Source organism: Gopherus evgoodei, chromosome 10 (assembly GCF_007399415.2).
Source record: "Gopherus evgoodei ecotype Sinaloan lineage chromosome 10, rGopEvg1_v1.p, whole genome shotgun sequence".
NCBI classification, from domain to species: Eukaryota; Metazoa; Chordata; order Testudines; family Testudinidae; genus Gopherus; species Gopherus evgoodei.
Window position 1 is genome coordinate 79,511,400 of NC_044331.1, and position 22,069 is coordinate 79,533,468.

A 22,069-nucleotide genomic window follows, 5' to 3' on the forward strand; every position below is an offset into this window, starting at 1 on the left:
ACTATCAAGTGAAATTGAGTACTTTTTTTTTTTTTTTAAGTCTTGAAGAGAGGAGGAATATTTTTTGAGAGTTTTAAAATGGTAGGTTTTTTTTTTTTTTTTCTATTCTTGGCATCAACATTCTTCCCACTCTATAGACACCAAAATAAAAAGTTAAGAATAGGGATCTTTAATTGTGAAAGCGTAATGTACAGAGCATTGTGCAAATGTTAATTGAGGACATTTAGTAAAATTATAATAGATCAGACTAGAGGTCACCTAAGCAGCATTGTCTAATGGTGATCAGCTGCCTCCTTAGAGTGTGGGATCTTGGGAAACTGAACTTCTGTACCCCAGTTTCTCCATTATAAAAGAAGGCAGTACTCATTTTACAAAGTGCCAAGAGACTTGTGAATGTAAAGTGCTGTTTTAGTGAAAAATATTTATTGTAACATCCTGCTTCTGTCAGTGGTTAATATCCAATGCTTTGGAAGAACATGAATGCTTCCCATCTTAAAACAGACACATAGCTAACCTGTCAAATGGATGGTACTCTTCAACCCAAGGGATTGTTTTATATAGGTATAGCTTTCGTCTGTACTAAAAACTCCATGATGCACTTTTGTTATGACATTATTTTAAACTGGTGTGGGGAAGTTAGCAAATTTATGGCAGTGATTGTTTCCCAGCCAGTGGTTAGCTGGTTATATATGTTTGGCATTAGAAAATTCTCTCAAATTAAGATGGCAATAGTATAAAACTCATCTGCAGATTTTCGGAACCTAGCAAACTCCCTGGGGGAGGTGGGGGTGGGATATTTAGAAGGTGTTTTTCTTATTTCACTTCCTTTATCTTTTCTCTGCTTCATAGAATGACTTAAATGAAAGTAAGCTAACTAAAAGGACCTGACATACTTGGTTTCTTAGGATTTAGGCACTCTTAGTGCTTTCTAGCCAATCTAGAGGCCTAAGTTGTGTGTATCTCTTCATAAAATTGCCATGTAGCACTGATCAGGAAGGACTTAATACATCATCTACATTTCATGATTACCAAATATGCTCTGGATGTCATGCATTTTGAATACTACAGCCTGCTAAATGTTTGTTAGTATCTTTAATGGGATGTATTGAATAGCATGAAACAAGTTCAGCTTGATAAGAATGAAGATTATTTACAAAGAACTTAAACCATAAATCAAATTGTAAAGGTTGGGAGCTGCTGGTGGCCATTCTGTGATCACTTCCCACCCAGATCCTATGAGAATCTAAGATGAAATTGGATTTTCTTCATCCCAGGATACCTATTAGTTGGATACTATGTGGCAAAAGCCTTCATGTTTGTGTATATGTCTGAGCATGCTTATTTAGTGAACATTTCATATCACCTTCACACACTGTACAGCGTGCACATTAGATGTTAGTGACTTATCATAATTCTCTGCTGCTAGGAGTTGCCAGTGCTCATATTTTAAGTTTTGAAGGGCATTGTTGAACAGTTCCAGATTGTTAACTTAGCTTTTGCATGAACTGAGTAATGGAAATCACCTTTGGAGATTTGGCAGTTATAAGTGAAACAATCCTGTTTGAACAGAAATAGAGCCTTCAATATGTTAAATGGCATGCCCTACCTTGTCCATACCTTGCATTGTATGCCTCTTTCATATGGCCTGTCTAATTTTACAAGGTCTGTAAAGGAGCACAATTACAAGGGGGGGGCGGGAAATTTCAGCACTTTTTTTTTTTTTTTTTTTCTCCTGGTCGTGCTTCTTGTATTATAAGCAGGGCTGGTAGTCCTATCTATTATTAATGTTGCCTGATGCTTCCCATTGTAAGACCCTACCTTCTGTTGCTTAGAACTTTTGCCAAACTTAACTGTTTTGGTTAACATTTTCCATTCTGGGTGTCTGCCTCAAGCTGAATAATTTGGAAGTTTTTAGCCAAAATGGATCATTGTATCAGAAGTGAGACTAGGGGAAAATACATTGTTTTGCCCACATTAAAACTTCAATATCTTTTATCTAGCACCCCATGCTTTGGAGGGGGGATTTGACATGTGGAAAGGGGTGGTCTTCGTGTCGGGGATGTGCCTTTTGCTGTGCCATGAAAATCCACCCAAATTTGGCTAAATTGTAATGTAAGCCTTTGAAAAATCAATTTAAATATATTTAGTAGAGGCTTCTTAGATTTTAGCAGCTAAATTCCACAAAAATTCTGCTCGCACTGGGCGTACAATCATAAGACTGGAATGCACCTTGAGAGGTCATCTAGTCCAGTCCCCTGCATTCATGTCAGGACTAAGTATTATCTAGATCATTCCTGACAGGTGTTTGTCTAACCTGCTCTTAAAAATCTTCAACAATGGAGATTTCACAACCTCCCTAGGCAATTTATACCAGTGCTTAACCACCCTGACAGTTAGGAAGTTTTTCCTAATGTCCAACCTAAATCTCCCTTGCTGCAATTTAAGCCCATTGCTTCTTGTCCTATCCTCAGTGGTTAAGAAAAACAATTTTTCTCCCTCCTCCTTGTAACAGCCTTTTATATACTTGAAAACTGTTATCATGTCCCCCCTCAGTCTTCTCTTTTCCAGACTAAACAAACCCAGTTTTTTCAATCTTCCCTCATAAGTCATGTTTTCTAGAACTTAATATTTTTTGTTGCTCTTCTTTGGACTCTCTCCAATTTGTGCACATCCTCCCTGAAATTTGGTGCCCAGAACTGGACACAATAGTTGAGGCCTAATCAGCACAGAGCAGAGTGGAAGAATTACTTCTCGTGTCTTGCTTACAACATTCCTGCTAATACATCCCAAAGTGATGTTTGCTTTTTTTGCAACAGCATTACACTGTTGTCTCATATTTAGCTTGTGGTCCACTATGACCCTCAGATCCTTTTCTGTAGTACTTCTTCCTAGGCAGTCGTTTCCCATTTTGTGTGTGTGCAACCGATTGTTCCTTCCTAAGTGGAATACTTGGCATTTGTCCTTACTGAATTTCATCCTATTTACTTCAGACCATTTCTCCAGTTTGTCCAGTTCATTTTGAATTTTAATCCTGTCCTCCAAAGCATTTCCAACCACTCCCAGCTTGGTATCATTTGCAAACTTTAAGTGTACTCTCTCTGCCATTCTCTAAATCATTGATGAAGATATTGAACAGAACCGGACCCAGAACTGATCTCTGTGGGACCCCACTCATTATGTCCTTCCAGCATGACTGTGAACCACTAATAACTACTCTCTGGGAATGGTTTTCCAGCCAGTTTTGCACCCGTCTTATAGTAGCTCCATCTAGGTTGCATTTTCCTAGTTTATTTATGAGACGGTCATGCGAGACATTATCAAAAGCTTTGGTAAAGTCAAGATATACCATGTCTACTGCTTCTCTGCTATCCACATGTTCTAGCTTGGGGCAGAGGAGGACTTTCCTTGCAAAGGTGTCTGGCCATCTGAACTGTGGGGCAGGGAGCCTATGTGCTCTCAGTGACTCCTCTTCCCCATTGGGCCCAGGCATCATGAAGGAGTAAGCTTCCTGATTTTAAATGTGGAGGGGACAAGACCTGAACTTGAGGGGGGTGGGGGGTGGATGGATGGTAGATCAGGTCAAGGACCCTGGGGTTGGAGGAGACGAGACTGAACAGGGAGAGGGAATTGGGATGGAGGGGGAGAGTAGATTGAGATCTAGAACCAGTGGTGAGGGGGGAAGAGAGAGAACTGATAAGGAGCCAAGGTTGGGGGGGAGAACTGGGACTGGCTGGGAAAAGAGATTGGAACACGGAGCTATGGGTGGGGGTAAGAACACTGAGATCGGACAAGGAGCCTGAGGTGGGACCCAGTGGGGATGGAGAACAGGGATGTAGGGAGAGGGGGAAGAAAGAGACTGGCTAAGTGTGGAGAATGGAACTTGGCTGAGAAGCCAAGGGTGGGGAAGAGACCAGACTGGGGCAAGTCATGCTTGGGAAGAGTGAGTTGAAGAATTTGTGCCCGCTAGATTGCACTCCCCTCCAGAACCCAAAATAGATTCATCAGTCTCACCATTCCTCTGCTGTCAGCAAATAACTGTGAAACCCTCTGGATAAGAGTCCCATCCACCTGTAGTGCTGGTCCACATAAGATGACAACCTACTACTGCTATCAGTTACTCTATTTGATCAAGTGATAGTGGTCTGTGGAGTGGATGTAAATATTCCATCCCTGCTGATGATCCATATGGGTGTCAGTATGATGCCACATGATGGAATTTGGGTTTTTTTCAGTTTGTTTTTAAAAATGTAGGAAATTACACATAGAAAACAACATTAAAAGAACATTTTTAAGGTTGTAAAATCTAGGCATTGAAAGCTAGGGTTATTTGCTTAAACTTGAAGTATTTGATACTTTAGATTTTTTTTTTAATTCTTAAAAATTTTAAATTATCTGTGGCACTTAATGAGCTTAAATTTCCGTAAAAGATATGACATAGTTGATCTCTGTTGTTTGCTACAGATCCCAGATTACAGGAATGCTGTGATCGTGGCCAAATCACCTGCATCTGCAAAGAGGTGAGTAAGAGCTACTCTCTTTGATTTAAGCAAGCAATATGTAACTAACGTAGTCCCTGATTTTAGCTTGAAGTTCAGGGCACTGTCATATGAAATGAGAGACTCAAAATGAAAGACTCCGATGACCAATTTATACATGAAACTTTCCATATTGTTTCAGTGGTCAGTATTGCCAATACTAATAATTTACAGCACTATGCAGTTAACATTGGGTCCATGTGGGCATAGAATACTTCGGAAATCATTGTGGCCTCCATGACTAGTTTTTTCAGTGAAGCTTTATTCAAAATATTTGAAGTTTTACCAATGTGGGTGGAGCTATATATGTATGTATGAATATATAGAAACTGTTTCTATATGTTGTTTGTTACATCTGAATCTCTGTCCTAATGTGGGACAAGTCAACGTGAAGGGGATAAATAAAAGCATAGTAGTATAAAGGAACACTGCCATGGTTCGAAGGTTAAAAAGATAGCTTCTCCATCTTCTGCCAAATCTGCAGAATGAAATATTTTTCTGATTAATAAAGTATGGATAAAAATAACTGATTCACTACCTAACGCATATTGCTGTTTCTCAGACATTATGCTTTACCCTTCTTTTTTTTAATATTGCAAGCAGTTAGTTGAATGTTTGTGAAATTGTCCATATCTCAGTACCTTTGTTCTAATATTTAAGATACGGCCTTCAGCCTCTTCCAGTTTTATTATAAGTCATTGCTATTTTAGAGGGTCTTTTAAAAATTGAAAGCATGAAAAAGTGAATCCAACAGTGGAAGAACAAAGAGTGTTTAGCATTCTAAAAATATTTTAGGAATATTTATTACATTTAAACATGTATTTATATTTAAAATCTAGTATATAAAATTTCAGCTATGGACAAAGAACAATGGCAAGGCAAATATTACAACTCCAGTGGTCCAAAATGGTTGCTTAATGTGATCATGATTAGAAAGTGACTGGCCAAATCCTGAAGATGGGGACTTTATTCTCTAGTCTGGTTGAAGTGTGCAGGGTCCAGGGCAAGCTTTCTCTACTCATCTCAATGAGTATTTTATCATGTTAACGTGCTTGTTAAGTGATCATCATTGATTTCTAGTTTTGTTTGTTTATGGCTAGCTATCCCTCTGCTCTCTGATGGAATTTCACTCCTTTAAAAAGCTGATAAGGAGTTGGATGATAGTTTAAGAATTAATGGTGGCTTTTCTGCAATCACAACTAATTACTTGTGGAAGTGTTGCCTAGACTTTTATATCAGGTATTATGACTTTGTTAGTAGGAAACATTTGTTTTGTAGCACATCAGAACAGTTTCTAACTGGTGGTAGTGTACTAGGAAAAACAATTTAATGTTTTTATCTAGCAGTATTCTTCATATGAACTAAATATCCCACTACTTGTATTAAATACCTCTTTAATCTGCCTTCCATGTGACAGATGCTATATGAGCGGATGCACTTTATTTTTTAAAATAGAAGTTGTTTACAAATTATTATTCTGGTCCCCAACTGCATCCCTATCTTGTAATTCAACTTCTAAGTTTTACTGTTTTTCATATAAGCTGTTGTCAACAGGATTATGCAGCTAATAATATTAACAGGATCATTTTGATTTATTAGTTTACTGTTCTGGGAATACCTCCTTATTGCTTGTAGTGAAGCATACATAAAATCCCATGAGCACTGTGAAATATTAATTCTGTTTCTGGCATCAGTTTGATGTCTTAAATATCTGAATTGTAAGTATGCATCTAAATCTGTGAAGCTATAATAGTGTAATGTAATAAAAGATTATTTTTCTGTCCTGAAGTGATATCTAGTCTTTGGCCTTCCATTCTACAACTGCTTGCATTTTGGTGATGAGTAAAGTGATCCCGTAGTGTTTCTTGGGGCTTAATCATGCCTGTTAGTCACAGGTTTGTGTTGGAGGGTGAGCAGAGCTGCCATTCTCTCCTGGCAGTTCCTGTAGGCATTGTGCATCAAGCACAAAGTTTTTTAGAGCTCTCAGGCACGGGGGTATAGAGTATATCTGCTCTACTCCTTAAGGAGATACATGATACCTTTTTTTCTCTTGAGCTGGCTGGCTCCAGTGGCTGGTGTTGAGGAAAGGTGGGTGTGCTGTCTTTTTGCTCCTCTTGAAGCATCTAGTTCCTGCATGGGTGCCTGCATTCTCTTCCCCCATTCCCTAGATGTATTATTGGGACATATCTACACATACTATCCAAAAATGAAAATATAAGTCCTTGCATTTGCTCATGCATGTCACTTAATTGTGCGTGCAAATAGAGAACCTAAATGCACAATTAATAAATTTTCACAGGAATATATGAGGGGTTGCATATACTCCTGTTTCTGTATGTGCATCTGTGGCTGAAAATTTGGCCTAAATAGCATGACCTAGAAAACATTGAAGGCAACTGTTAGTCAAAATGTTGGTTCCTACTGTTGTTTACTTAAGTAGTCATTTGTAAATCTGAGAAAGCTGAAATGTTCTGTAAGAAAATAAATTGTTTGGGCAGGGGAGATAAACTCTTGACAAAAAAGTAACCAAGGAAGACAAATGTCAGCCTGAAACAATTTTTTCTTTAGATTGTATGTCTGTGACAGGAGATGGCTTAGTCTGTTGTAATTCAGTATGTTTGTTCAGTTTCTGGTCTCATTGAAAAATTCAGGTAAAAGTCATTTTGCATAGTCTGAGCTTTTATTCAGTTTAGTGTGGTTCCTGATTTTGCCAGTTAGACTTTGTAAAACTCTTTGTTTAACTGGAATTTTTAATTAAAAAAGCAGGTGATTGGAATAAAAATCATATGCTGTATTTAAATATTTGTTTTAAAAAACCCTTATTAACTCCATAGATTGTAAGTGAAAAACTCTTAAATCTAACTTAGCTTGCCAGTGATGCTGCTTCTTTATTTATTGCACTTCATTTGGCTTGTACAATGAAACAGGACTTGTTAGTTCTGGTTTTTCACTTGTTATCCTCTTCCACTCAGCATTTGAGATGCTAATACTGCAGGAAAAATATATCTACCTTCTTTTCTTTGATTCCCAAGCAAACAGTTCACTGACATTTTAAAATTTCATTGAAAGCTTTATTTTTAACACATCTAAATTTGTACCCTAAACTCCTTGATATTAACTGTTTACGTAATTCCAGATTGCAACTGAAGAAATGGTGTATGGTAAGGGATTTTTTTTCATTTAGCAAATTTACTAAAACTCAGATTTTGACTTGCAGCGGGTGATCTGGCAATAGGTTAAATAGCTGATTACTTGAGTTTTGTTATTCCTATAGGATATCCATAGTTGCAAACCAGACTGTCTAGGTTATTCTGGCTCATTTAGTCCACCTCTTGTGTTCATATACTTAATTTTAAATTGGATTTTACTTATTCCCATTTGAAAAAATGTTTACCAAGGGAATGCAAGTTAATCTGAAGTCTTGAATCTGCTGCAGTCAGTTATGGACCACTTTCAAAAACACTGAGACCAGTGACAGTTTTAAGGCCCAAGATCTCAGGTTCCCTCAGGACTGGAAATGAGGGATATATACAGTTGGAAAAGCTCACTTGAGATCCCTAGTTTTCCAATGGTATATAGCATTAATTTCTAGCAACGTTGGGTCTTGGCACTGTGGCCCTTAAACTCCTGCCAGAAGTGAAGTAGAAGAGCGTAAGGCAATCTTATATGATTTTAACAGTTGATTTTTAATTCATGTTGCAGCTGAAAAATGGAAGAAGCAAGATGATAATCTGAATTTAACGATTAACACTTGTTCTGTTACTTGCAAAGGCTTGGAACACTTGGCAAGACGAGTGCAAATGCTTTCAGGATTATCAAACTTTTCTAAACCCAATGATTCGAAGGTGTCTTCTAGAAGTAGTCCCTGCTTTCTTTCCCTCAGTTGTAGGAATCATTCAATTTTTCCTCTATTTCAGAAGAAAAAAAATAGGCTTGTGCTGAATGTTCGGGTTATTTTAAATGTAATGTATTCTTTCCGGCAGGGCACAGTCATTTGCTGAGCGCCTGAGGCTGGGAATTGCTGTGATTCATGGGGAAGCTCAAGATGCTGAATCTGACCTGGTAGATGGTCGACATTCACCTCCTACAGCCAAAAGTGTAGCTGCTATTCATCCCAGTTTGGAGATACCCAGTAAGTAATTTGTGTGTGTGTAACTGCTTATACATTGGGTTTTTCTAGCCGATTTGAGGATATTAAAAAGGGAGGTCTGTCAGAAATACACTAGCAAAACATTACTACAGATACCCTTTTCCTATGGTGCCTATGGTTTGCAGCAGTGCAAGACTGTGTGGGTGAGATCTCTTATTGACCAGCTTTTGTTCTTGGGAGAGACAAGCTTTCGATCTTACCAAGAGCTCTTCTTTAGGTCTGACTGTGTGTCCTGTATAAGTTAGCAATATCAACGCTGACCTGGGTAAATAGACAAGTGAGTTCCTCTGCCTCATAATTTCATTGGTTCATACCTTACACATTACTTTAAGGCTGTTTAGGTTTGATTTATTTAAATATTTATTTTTTAACAGTATATAACCCCCCATCTTCTGCCCAAAAAAACAAAGAAACAACAACAAAAAAAACCAACAACAGCAACCTCCCAGACAAAAACCGTCTTCTCCCTTCCCTTCTCCACTTGAGGTAAATAAATCAATTTAGGAAGGTAGCATGGTCCAGCAGATAGAGCATTGAACTGTGAGTCAGGAAACCTGGAGTCTGTTCCTGTCTGCCACTGACCCACTGTATGATCTTGGACAAGTCATTTGCTTCAGGTTCCGCTCATGATTCCTTTAGTTAAAATGCTATGTGAGAGTCAAATATAATTAAATGGGATTTTTTGTGGTGAGAAGTGTATCTGTTAACTGCCACAAAGTGAGAGAGAACTAAACAGCTGAGATGGAGATTTTCCTGGCTGAAAAGATTGCTGGTTGAAAAGAATTAATCCCAAGGAGTGCTCCATATTGTTTATAAGCTAATTTTGGTATAAAAATTGTGTGTAACAGGTGGGGTTTCTACATATGCACAATGCATTAGACTCAAACCCACAAAAGCAAGGGAACACCCCGACCACATCTGTAATTCTGCCACTTCAGCTCTTCTTTCTGCACAAACCTTTCTGCTAAAATAAGTCCTCGCAGTGCCTACCAGTTTTGGATATTTGTTAGAGTAGCAGTTTAATAAAGTGATAAAAGCTGCCGTCCATATTGGGGTACAGTTATGGTTGTGTGTATTCATAGATTCATAGACTCTAGGACTGAAAGGGACCTCGAGAGGTCATCGAGTCCAGTCCTGTGCCCTCATGGCAGGACCAAATACTGTCTAGACCATCCCTGATAGACATTTATCTAACCTACTCTTGAATATCTCCAGAGATGGAGATTCCACAACCTCCCTAGGCAATTTATTCCAGTTTTTAACTACCCTGACAGTTAGGAACTTTTTCCTAATGTCCAACCTAAATCTCCCTTGCTGCAGTTTAAGCCCATTGCTTCTTGTTCTATCATTAGAGGCTAAGGTGAACAAGTTTTCTCCCTCCTCCTGATGACACCCTTTTAGATACCTGAAAACTGCTATCATGTCCCCTCTCAGTCATCTCTTTTCCAAACTAAATAAACCCAGTTCTTTTAGCCTTCCTTCATAGGTCATGTTCTCAAGACCTTTAATCATTCTTGTTGCTCTTCTCTGGACCCTCCAATTTCTCTACATCTTTCTTGAAATGCGGTGCCCAGAACTGGACACAATACTCCAGTTGAGGCCTAACCAGCGCAGAGTAGAGCGGAAGAATGACTTCTCGTGTCTTGTTTACAACACACCTGTTTAATGCATCCCAGAATCACGTGGTTTTTTTTTTTTTTTTGCAACGGTATCACACTGACTCATATTTAGCTTGTGGTCCACTATGACCTCTAGATCTCTTTCTGCCATACTCCTTCCTAGACAGTCTCTTTCCATTCTGTATGTGTGAAACTGATTGTTCCTTCCTAAGTGGAGCACTTTGCATTTGTCTTTATTGAACTTCATCCGGTTTACCTCAGACCATTTCTCCAATTTGTCCAGACCATTTTTAATTTTGACCCTGTCCTCCAAAGCAGTTGCAATCCCTCCCAGTTTGGTATCATTTGCAAACTTAATAAGCGTACTTTCGATGCCAACATCTAAGTCGTTGATGAAGATATTGAACAGAGCCAGTCCCAAAACAGACCCCTGCGGAATCCCACTTGTTATAGCTTTCCAACATGATTGGGAGCCATTAATAACTACTCGGAGTACGGTTATCCAGCCAGTTATGTACCCACCTTATAGTAACCCCATCTAAATTGTATTTGCCTAGTTTATCGATAAGGATATCATGCGAGACCATATCAAATGCCTTACTAAAGTCTAGGTATACCACATCCACCCCTTCTCCCTTATCCACAAGACTCGTTATCCTATGAAAGAAAGCTATCAGATTGGTTTGACACGATTTGTTCTTTACAAATCCATGCTGGCTATTCCCTATCACCGTACCACCTTCCAAGTGTTTGCAGATGATTTCTTTAATTACTTGCTCCATTATCTTCCCTGGCACAGAAGTTAAACTAACTGATCTGTGGTTTTCTGGGTTGTTTTTATTTCCCTTTTTATAGATGGGGACTATATTTGCCCTTTTCCAGTCTTCTGGAATCTCTCCCGTCTCCCATGACTTTCCAAAGATAATAGCTAGAGGCTCAGATACCTCCTCTATTAACTCCTTGAGTATTCTAGGATGCATTTCATCAGGCCCTGGTGACTTGCAGGCATCTAACTTTTCTAAGTGATTTTTAACTTGCTCTTTTTTTATTCTATCTTCTAAACCTACCCCCTTCCCATAAGCATTCACTATGTTAGACATTCCTTCAGACTTCTCAGTGAAGACCGAAACAAAGAAGTCATTAAGCATCTCTGCCATTTCCAAGTTTCCTGTTACTGTTTCTCCCTCCTCACTGAGCAGTGGGCCTACCCTGTCCTTGGTCTTCCTCTTGCTTCTAATGTATTGATAAAAAGTTGTCTTGTTTCCCTTTATTCCCATAGCTAGTTTGAGCTCATTTTGTGCCTTTGCCTTTCTAATCTTGCCCCCGCATTCCTTTGTTGTTTGCCTATATTCATCCTTCGTAATCTGACCTAGTTTCCATTTTTTATATGACTCCTTTTTATTTTGTAGGTCATGCAAGATCTCGTGGTTAAGCCGAGGTGGTCTTTTGCCACATTTTCTATCTTTCCTACCCATCGGAATAGCTTGCTTTTGGGCCCTTAATAGTGTCCCTTTGAAAAACTGCCAACTCTCCTCAGTTGTTTTTCCCCTCAGTCTTGATTCCCATGGACCTTACCTATCAGCTCTCTGAGCTTACCAAAATCCGCCTTCCTGAAATCCGTTCTCTATTTTGCTGTACTCCCTTCTACCCTTCCTTAGAATTGCAAACTCTATGATTTCATGATCACTTTCACCCAAGCTTCCTTCTGCTTTCAAATTCTCAACGAATTCCTCCCTATTTGTTAAAATCAGGTCTAGAACAGCTTCCCCCCTCGTAGCTTTTTCAACCTTCTGAAATAAAAAGTTGTCCGCAATGCAGTCCAGGAACTTATTGGATAGTCTGTGCCCCGTGGTGTTATTTTCCCAACATCTATCTGGATAGTTGAAGTCCCCCATCACCACCAAATCTTGGGCTTTGGATGATTTTGTTAGTTGTTTAAAAAAAGCCTCGTCCACCTCTTCCACCTGGTTAGGTGGCCTGTGGTAGACTCCTAGCACGACATCACCCTTGTTTTTTACCCCTTTTATCCTAACCCAGAGACTCTTAACACTTCCCTCTCCTATGTCCATCTCCAGCTCAGTCCAAGTGTGTACATTTTTAATATATAAGGCAACACCTCCTCCCTTTTTCCCCTGTCTATCCTTCCTGAGCAAACTATACCCATCCACACCAACGTTCCAATCGTGTATTATCCCACCAAGTTTCAGTGATGACAACAATGTCAGTTATATTTATTTATTAGCACTGCCAGTTCTTCCTGCCTATTTACCCATACTTCTCACATTTGCATATAGGCATCTAAGATACTGGTTTGATCTTGCCTCCCAGTTTTGCCCTGACCCTCCTTTCTCTCTGCCATTATAGCCGACGCTCCCTCTTGTTTCCAACCCATCTCCCAGGTCTTTATGTTCCCCACTTACTTGTAGACTTTGCTCACCTGTCCCCGTCGAACCTAGTTTAATGCCCTCCTCACTAGGTTAGCCAGTCTATGTGCAGATAGGGTCTTTCCCCTCCTCTCAGTTTAATAAAGTGATAAAGGCTGCCGTCCATATTGGGATACAGTTATGGTTGTGTGTATGGTAGCTGTGGTAGTGGTTAGGTGCATTCCTGTGGATGGAAGAGTAGAAGGCATGTACTGTAAAGTGGCGTGGCTTAACTTTTCATTTCTTTGCTGAAGTAGTTTTGTCATATGGTGTGTGTAGCAACTGTAAGAGTTCCACAGCATTTTTTGTATTTTTATTTTCATAGGATTTTTAATGTTTTAGTTGGGGTGGAGGGACAAGATTGTGAGCCAGGTATTGCTGGTGGATCTCCAGGGAGTGTGGTTCCTGGAAATATACTAGAGCAGTGGCGAATGACAACTTTCTCCATTAGAGAGACAAGGTGAATTAGGTAATATTTTTTCATTGGACCAACTTCTGTGGGTGAGAGAGACAAGCTTTCGAGCTTCAGGCCTGAAGAAGACCTCTGTGTAAGCTCGAAAGCTTGTCTCTCTCCCCAACAGAATTTGGTCCAATAGAAGATGTTGCCTCACACACCTTGTCTCTAATATCCTGCAACTGCTATGGCTACAACACTGTATACAACTTTCTCCATTAACAGCTATGCTTTCTTGGCACTTAAAAACTGATAGAATATAGCTTTTGATGGAAAAGATTTTTATCTGTGCAGAGGATTTTGTGTATGCTGAAGATTGTGTCAATTGGTCACCTATTGTGTATAAACTTTCTGTTGTGATGAACAATGGCAAAAAAATGACCTGTAGTGCTAAAAATGTATTTAAAAAAAAAGAAACCCAAAAAACCTTAGGTAACAGATCTAATAAAGATTCTTCTATTAATTTTGTTTAGATAGACCAATGTTTTTTAAAAAAAATATACCAGTTGACAAAAAAGTCCGATTGAAGTTGGTCTGAAATACATCTGTGGATAAAAATGACAGTATTTATACCCTTTAGGTTTCTAATATTGAAATTTCACACCAAAAGGCCACCTCAAATATAGGAAAAACAGAAACTTATGTTCCATTTTAAACTAATCTCAGAACGGAAGCTTAACTATGGAGTTGCAATCAGTGTCTTCAAAATTACAACAAATATAACCAGCACCGTGATAAGGTTTAACTTTAACATTTATATTTTTCTTTTAGCTTGTGTTTTCCCCTTCCCTTTGTAATTGTGGAAAATAAAATAAAATTGAAAATGCACTGAGTAGATGAAAGATGTCAGTTTTTTAAAAACTTTGAATTTTCTTGCTTTTGTGGGATAAATGTTACCCCTTAACAACCTTTAATATCAGCTAGTTGTTGGAGCTGAGAATAATTTAGCAAAAGGACAGACTGTAAACTTATTCACCAGCAGGTGTCACTTCTGTCAGTGAGATTTAAAAGTTTTAGGGAAATACAAACTTACAGAGCAGAAAATGGCGCAAAAAAAAACAAGTAAAGATCCCAAATATGCTTAAAGTATGTTTGACTATATGATCTTGTAATGGCTGAAAGCTTTATTTATACATCTGCTTGTCCTTTATATATCAGTTTTGTTCGGTCTCAAATGTGGCAATTCCTTCTTGTATCTTCCCAATTCTTGTGATCCCTGTGTGAAGGATGAGTCATTATCAGAAGAACATATCATGCTGCTTTGCAGTAGGGCATGTGGTATAAATTAAGGCAAAGCAGCAGCCTTATTTAAGACTGTCAGCTTTAAAGGTTTGCCTGGTTTTCAGTTGCCACACTGAGCCCACTCCTCTGAAGGTGGCGCTTGCTTTTCTTGTCAGGGTCATTGCTGAGCAGCATTGCTGGAAGCAGAGCATAGGACTGATGGCCATTCAGAAGTTGGAGATCTGTTAGTATACATTAGCATTAGGTGCCTGTGTCAGAAATATACCCCTCTGTACACCTTGTCAGACATCCAGAAAAGAATGCAGAGGTGCTAACATTTCAACTGAACCAAGCTGCTGAAGAAAAGGGCAAGTGACCATGTGTGGAAACATTGCTTTATGATGTTTTGTACTTCTGCAGCCTCTTTCATCTGAGGCTCTTACAGCATTTTATAGACATTAACACCCAGGATGCTGGGAGGTTTAATTAACTCAGTTTTACAGATGGGGAAACTGAGTTAGAGGCTTCTCTAGGGTGCCTCACAAGTCTTTGTGAGAGAATCCAGAAGGGAAATTGTTTGCAGATCACTTTACATTTACACTGTACAAACGATGAATAGGTTTGGAGTCCTAACAAATAGTCTTGTGCTTTATTAATGAATGCATGCTTCATGTGTACCTGGTCATTAGATAGGGCCTTTTCCGTTAGCAGTTCATTGGAAGGAAACAAAATATCTTAAATCTCATATTGCATTGATTTGTGTGTATGGGGGGGTTTGATAAAGTTCTCCTTCGAGTGATTATGCACATATACATTCCACTTTAATATTGCACTTGAGTTGGAGACTTTTGCCAGCAGTACTCCTGAGTAGAGCATGTACCCCTGCTGTCCTTGTGCTCAGAGCTGAGGGCATAAAAGGGATGTGTTTGCCACCTCCCTCACAGTTCCTTCTTATCGCGATGAGAGTTGGAGCTCCCCTGTTGATCTTGACCTCTGGTTATCCACCTTAGAAACATTTTTCTTCTTTGTGTGTATTTAGTTGAATTGGTTAGTTTATAGTCTTTCAGGGGTTATTTTGGTTTAAATCCAGATGATTTCTCCACAGCAATATGCATGAGCGCATCTGTCATCCCTGTCACAGGCGCAAAAGTCTAATTCATTTAGGTGAGTGGTATGTGAGGGACAAATGTCCTATCTGTACCTCGTTCCCCAAGAGGACAGGGAAACAGAGGGATTTCTGTCTTCTGTTTCCTCTTCTGGAACAGACAATGCATCCCTCTTTAGAGCCTGGCCCTGACCCTGACCACGAAAGAGAAGAGAATTCCTTTCCAGGGATTTCCCCTTCAGTGGTCTCTGCTCCAAAACAGTCTTTGTGTGAGATCTTCTTCCTCGCCTATGGCCTCCTCGACATACTCAAAGCCTTCTGAGGCTGATAGGCTGCACTTCTTTTCTCATAAAAAGGTGCTTAAAAAAAAAAAAATCTCTGCTGCCAAGTCAGGGTCTGGTTGGAAGCACCGATGCTAGCACTGTCTTTGCAACCACTCTGAACAACAAATGCAGGAAGTTCTGCTCCAGAACAGGTCACAGTCCATCCTTCTCCTTTGGTCAGATCTTCCAGTGTATGTTTTCTCCATCCTCCTAATCCTGAACATGATCATGGAGCTGAAAGCAACAAAGCAACTTTAATCCTTGTTGCGCTGGCCTTCCCAAAACAATACTGGTACACTGACTTACATCAACTATCAGTTTGACTTCCCATAGTTCTGCCTCTGTGTGAGGACCTCGTGTCTCAGAACTGAGCCATGGAACTTATAGTGTGTCTGATTTCTGGTTTAGAAATGAGGAAAGAATTTGCTCCCAAGACATCTATGCTAGTTGGTACATAGAAGGGAAGGATACATCCATGGGCACTTATGCAGCAAATTGGAAAAGATTCTTAGCCTGAATTAAGTCTTGCCAGTAGTCACTGAACACTGTTGAAATTAGACATATATTAGACTTCCTGCTACGTTTGAAATCTTCCGATCTCTGTATCTGTTCTATAAGAGTGTATCTAGGCTCCATCTCCTGATACATCTTCCAGTAGATGGGTTTTGGTTTTTTCGCATCCTTTCTTGTCTTGGGTTTTAAAGGGTCTCGTTTACACATATACTCAAGGGACCTGAATTTAGTTTTGTCCTGTTTAATGGGTTCCCCCTTCAAACCTCTAGCAACAAATTCTTTGTAATTGCCATCAGTAAATACAGTGGTTTTGATAGCGATTATGTCTGTGAGAAACATGTCTCTGTGAAAGAAGGGTCCTGCTACCACCACCAGAAGCTCTGACAAGGTTTCTCTTAGGCCACGCTGTAAGTTTATGCCTATTGTAGTATTTGCACTCCACCTCAACAAACCTATTCCTCTTACAGTATGTTTTCCAAAGCTTCACTGTAGCAAAGCTGAGGAGAGGCTTCATACTTTGGATGTTCAAAGGGTTCTCTCCTTTCATCTTGCCTGAACAATCTTTTAGGTCATCTCTTAGACTCTTTTTGTAGCCGTTTCTGATAGGCTGTAACTGGCTGCCCTTTAATCTTATCCTGTATCTCACTGGATGTCTGACAGTATCAAGCTGTGCTATGATCTCGTAAAGGTTGCGTCTCCTCTGAGAATAATGGCCCATTGCACTAGGGCTTGTTCCACTTCATCAGCCTTCCTGAGTAACATACCAGTAGTGGACATTTGCAATGCTGCTAATAGACATAAGTACATATCTTCTCTAAACACCATGCTATTATCACTCAGGTTCCTGGGACAGTGTCAGTTTCAGCCAGTCAGTGCTGCAGTCTGCTTTTCGAGTAATCTGTGTCGTAGCCTCTAAGAGAACTGCTGACGAGTGACCTACACTGGAATGTATATGTGCATAATCACTTTAAGGAGAAAAATGTTACATAACTGTTGTTCTTTGAGATGTCATGCACATATACATTCCATGACCATCCCACATTCCCCACTGCTTTGGGTATTGGATGGGCATACGAAGGAATGGAAAGGGAGATGGCAGCCAAGTCCCCTTCAGCTCTGAGCGAGAAGACAGCGGGGACACAAGTGCTACCTAGTGATACTGCAGGCAAAAGTCTCTGATTCCAGTGTATTGGGCACATACGCCCCTACAGTGGAATGACTACATGGCCAGCACATCTCAATGAACAACAGTTACTGTGCAGGAAAGTAACCATTTTTTCATATGCTTTTTACACCATTATTGAGCCCAGAAATCCCAGTTTCTCCCTAGGAATTGAGTGTCAGCACAGCATTCCTAAATTTTACTGGACAAATTGCACTGCATACAAGACTTAATGACATGAGTTAGCAGACAGCAAATATATGCCTTTAAGGCACCAGTCCTGCAAATTATTTTATGGGTGGATCCCTGTGCCCATCTGGAACCCCACTGATTTCAGAGGGGCTCTGTGCAGGTGTTTACTCATACAGGGTAAATTGCAGGTTCAGGGCCTAAATATTTATATTGGATATCCTATGTGGAAAGACTCAGTGCCTTGTGCACGAGACTCTGCTGCCCAAGGAAGCAGAGCAGTGATGGTGGAGACAGTTGCTGCTTTGCTTTTATCTATGGAAAAAATGAGAAATGATGACTAATGCAAAGCAAGAATTTCCTCATTAATTTTAGCATGTACATTTTTTCTCCCATTTTTTCTCCCTCCCTTTTTTAATCCTTTTATCAGTGCTGATTCCAAAGGAAAAACCACCTATCACAGTTGTTGGAGATGTAGGAGGAAGAATAGCCATCATTGTGGTAAGTGAATGTTTTGGATCAAAACTCTGATAGCTTTGAATTTAGGAATGTGTGTGTATATTTGTGGGTATCCTTTAAAGTAGGGCTAATTTTGAAGGTTTTCTTATTTGTATCTAAGCTAAAATTGTCAAACTCCTGAGATATAAGAGAGCTCGTGGTCACTCTAGTCTTAAATTAAGGATACACAGGGCAAGAATTCAGTGGAAGATCCAATCTTTGTTTTTAGCCTCAAAAATTCATGTCCTGGTTCCCAAATATAAGTGAAATCTTTTGAAAGCAACTTGTTTGATTATTTTAAGATCCCATCACACTCTAGTTCTCTCTCTTTATAATAAGCTTGAAATGGCCTTCCACAAATCTTGCCAGTTTCTTGTTGAAGGGTCATTATTAAATGCTGAGCTGTTGGCATTTAAAACTTTTAACTAGTGCAAAAACATGGATTATCTGGGTGTTTGCTCACTACACAGACATTGTAAGAACATAAGGAAGACATTTAGGTTGACTGTGGGGTTTCCTAATACCCTTGACAGGCTCTATTATCTGAGGGCAGCTGAAATTGCAGTATAAATCTCCTTGATTATGGACTTAATATTTCTGTGTCCCTTCGATAAAATGAGTTTAGCAGGTTACTTTACAGGAATAGAGAGGTTAATTAAGATTAGTAAAGTAGTTGAAGATAATTAAGTAGAAGATGTTGCTAAAATACATTGGATTTCTCTGAAGCTTACGCTCAGAATATTGGTGTAATTGTATGTAGTGGCTCATAAGTTTGAGCAAAATGGCAAGCTGCTCAGCCTTAATGGAAAAATTGCATTTAAGGCTATTAATTTCAATTTTCTTTCCACTTTCATAATTTAAATGACCAAGAGAATTTTTAATACGAATTACACATAAGTTGACATTTGAGGGAGTTTAAAAATAAAATGGATCACTCCCTTCTATCTCTCTGAAGTCTTTTTTTTATTTTTTAATAAAATGCTTAAGTGCTGTTTTAGTTCTTGATGATGGTGCCAATGTAATTTGCTGATGAAAATTTCTGATGTAACTTCTGAAACTGATTGGTTAATCCAGTTCTTGTACTTTAATAGACTCTCTGGGCACTGCTCCTGTATTAAAAGCCAGGAGGACATCAGTGTGTTGGGGAAGGCAGAGTGAAGAAAAAAGGACTGATTAGAAATTATCTTCTACAGTTAATAGTAGTTAACAGGGCTGCATGCAAGATATTAAAGGACTAAATATCATGTATAAGAATAAAATGAAAGAAAGGATGGACCAGTTTCTTTGCCATATTAACTAAACTTTGGGTAAAAATTGAGGTGATTTGGAAAAGCTTTACATAATGACTGTAAGTTTTGGGCTCCCTGTACATCATCTTGGATTAATGGTTGTTTTGTCTGTCTTTCCACATCTTTTTTAAAATCAAATGTTTTATCCTTTGAATTTCAAAGTTCAAAAATAAAAAAAATATTCCAGGTTTTTAACTGTCCTGTGGGAATATTTATTATTATTTTATTAGTAAATACATTCTGGAATTTTTAAAAAATGCTTGGTTTCTTCCCTCGTGCACCCTCCTGGTTACATGACTGAATCTTGCTGTATAGGTTTTAAAAATCCTCTTGTGCTTTAGTGAACAGCACTGCTATTAATTGTCCAAAATACACAGTGATAGACACAGAAAAGCAGGATCTGGTCCTGATAGTATCTACTGAATGGGTTACCTGAAACTCTGTCCATGAGAGTTTTGATAAGGTGAAAACCTGGTAGCTGGACTCTGCATCATTTCAGAGAAACAAAGTATCATGGATATTAACATTGCAGATCTAGAAGTGCCAATGACGTAAAGACTGATGTTGTTGTCTTAAAGGATACTGGAGAAATTGCATTATTCTTAGGGTTTTTAATATAAAATGTTATTAATTTGAGATTTTGATGTTTGGAGTAACATTTTCTATAGGGGAATCTTTGGTTTCATATTTAGAGCCATGGCAATTCTCCTCTCCCTCACTCTGTTCCTTGAGCCACCATATAGGATAGTAATGGTTACTATCAGTAAATTAATAATATGGTTTGTATGTAGACTAGAGAAATCTACTGCCTTGACACCAGAAGAATTACACTAGATCTGTCTGCCTCTGTTGCATGGCCTGTTTGAGGAAGTGTGGAGTCTTCATTGGCCTGGTCTTATTTTGACAGGATGACATTATAGATGATGTTGACAGCTTCCTTGCTGCAGCAGAGACTCTCAAGGAAAGGGGAGCATACAAGATTTTTGTAATGGCGACCCACGGCCTGCTGTCTTCAGATGCTCCCAGGTTGATAGAAGAGTCTGCTATTGATGAAGTAAGTGTGGGCAGGATGGGCTAGCTTCAAAGTCCAGAAGCAAATGAAAATGATGAAAACTCTTCCGAAAATTCAGCCAGCTTTAAAATCCCCACTGGCTTGGCTCCTAAAATTTTTAATATGGATTATTACTAATTACAATATCAGTTACAAATTACAGGAACAATACTGTGGCTTTGTTACTGGCTTCATTTTTCAGTACAGATTAAGGTTATAACATATAATTATTCCTTTTTTTCAAGTCTTCATGACTACTTTAGTGATGAGTGCAGCATAATAATAAGGGCCTAGGTAAAGGATTGTCAACATATGGAGAGTCTCCTTAAGTGAAGAGTAATTAAGAGTGCATCCCCTTGTGCCTGTTTGACAGGATGAAGGCAAGGAAGGACTGTTTCTTTAGCATTCGTAGATAGGTGAGTAGGAAGGCATCCAACAGCAATGGCTAACCTTTCATAAGGCTATAATCCTGTCAATAAACAGCCGCAAAAGGAGATCTGCTTTGCATCAACTATTTAACTTTCTCGGGATCTGGAGGGTAGAACTTGCCTTTTCAGACTCTGATGTGGTAGGGTGCAGATCAGAAACTGAAGGGAAAAGATCAGGGAAAAATCACTTCTACTGTGACAGCTTCTCTCTTTCTCTCTCTAGGTTGTTGTAACCAACACGATTCCACATGAAATACAAAAACTCCAGTGTCCCAAAATTAAGACTGTCGATATCAGTATGATCCTCTCAGAAGCCATTCGCAGAATCCATAATGGGGAGTCCATGTCTTACCTTTTCAGAAATATAGGACTAGATGATTAATCTTTTCTTTTTATTCTAAAGAAAAACCAAGGGCCAAACTGGAATTGTATAGAAAACAAGCTGTGAAGCATCATGCTTACCTTAATATTTCGATTGAGTCATTTCTGTTTTGTTGTTTTTATTGGTTTAAATTTGAAGTTAAACTAGATTTCAAGAGCTATTTTTCTTTGCAGTTTTTGAAAAAGACCCAAACGTTTTCCAAAAAGAGAGGAAAAAAAGTTGTTCTAGTTGCTTTTAGGTTAGTTGCACTATGTATTGAAAACAAACACTTGAAGCAAGAATTTAGCTCATAAACTAAACATTCCTTTTCCAAAGCTGCTTGCTACAAGTGCTTTAAAAAGTTGATAAATGAAGTGACTGTATAATATTTGCATTTTAAAAGCCAAAAAGGTTGTACTGTTGTATGCAGTTAAGTGACATTTTGTAGAAGTGCTTTTATAGAAAAGCATATGAAATATGCACCTGTATTTATTTTCTGCAACAAAGAATAAAGATTTGTTATGTGTGAGCTTTTTAAAAAATGTTTATTCAGTAGTTACTTGCATTTCAGAATGTGGCCCTATCAAAAATTGCCGTTTGGAGGGTTGCGATGTTGAATAAAGTTGTAAGGTTTGGTACATGTTCCTTACTAATATAAGCTGAGTGTGCATAAACATTAGGGAAGGTAATTGGCTGCATATTGTTGCTGCTTTACTGTAAAAGAGCAAAGGGGGTGGTGGGGAGGGAA

General features: G+C 38.9%; 1 protein-coding gene across 2 annotated transcripts in view; it reads left to right on the plus strand.

Moving 5' to 3' along the window:
• The window catches only part of PRPSAP2 (phosphoribosyl pyrophosphate synthetase associated protein 2), a 32,712-nt gene extending 10,862 nt beyond the window's left edge, over window positions 1-21,850 (plus strand). For both annotated transcript variants that reach the window (XM_030578543.1, XM_030578542.1), the window contains 5 exons: window positions 4,462-4,517; window positions 8,519-8,667; window positions 18,125-18,195; window positions 20,389-20,535; window positions 21,184-21,850. In XM_030578543.1, coding sequence (XP_030434403.1) covers window positions 4,462-4,517; window positions 8,519-8,667; window positions 18,125-18,195; window positions 20,389-20,535; window positions 21,184-21,342 — 582 coding nt within the window. In that variant the 3' untranslated portion in view covers window positions 21,343-21,850. The remainder of the gene's footprint in view (window positions 1-4,461; window positions 4,518-8,518; window positions 8,668-18,124; window positions 18,196-20,388; window positions 20,536-21,183) is intronic.
• The last annotated feature ends 219 nt before the right edge of the window (window positions 21,851-22,069 follow it).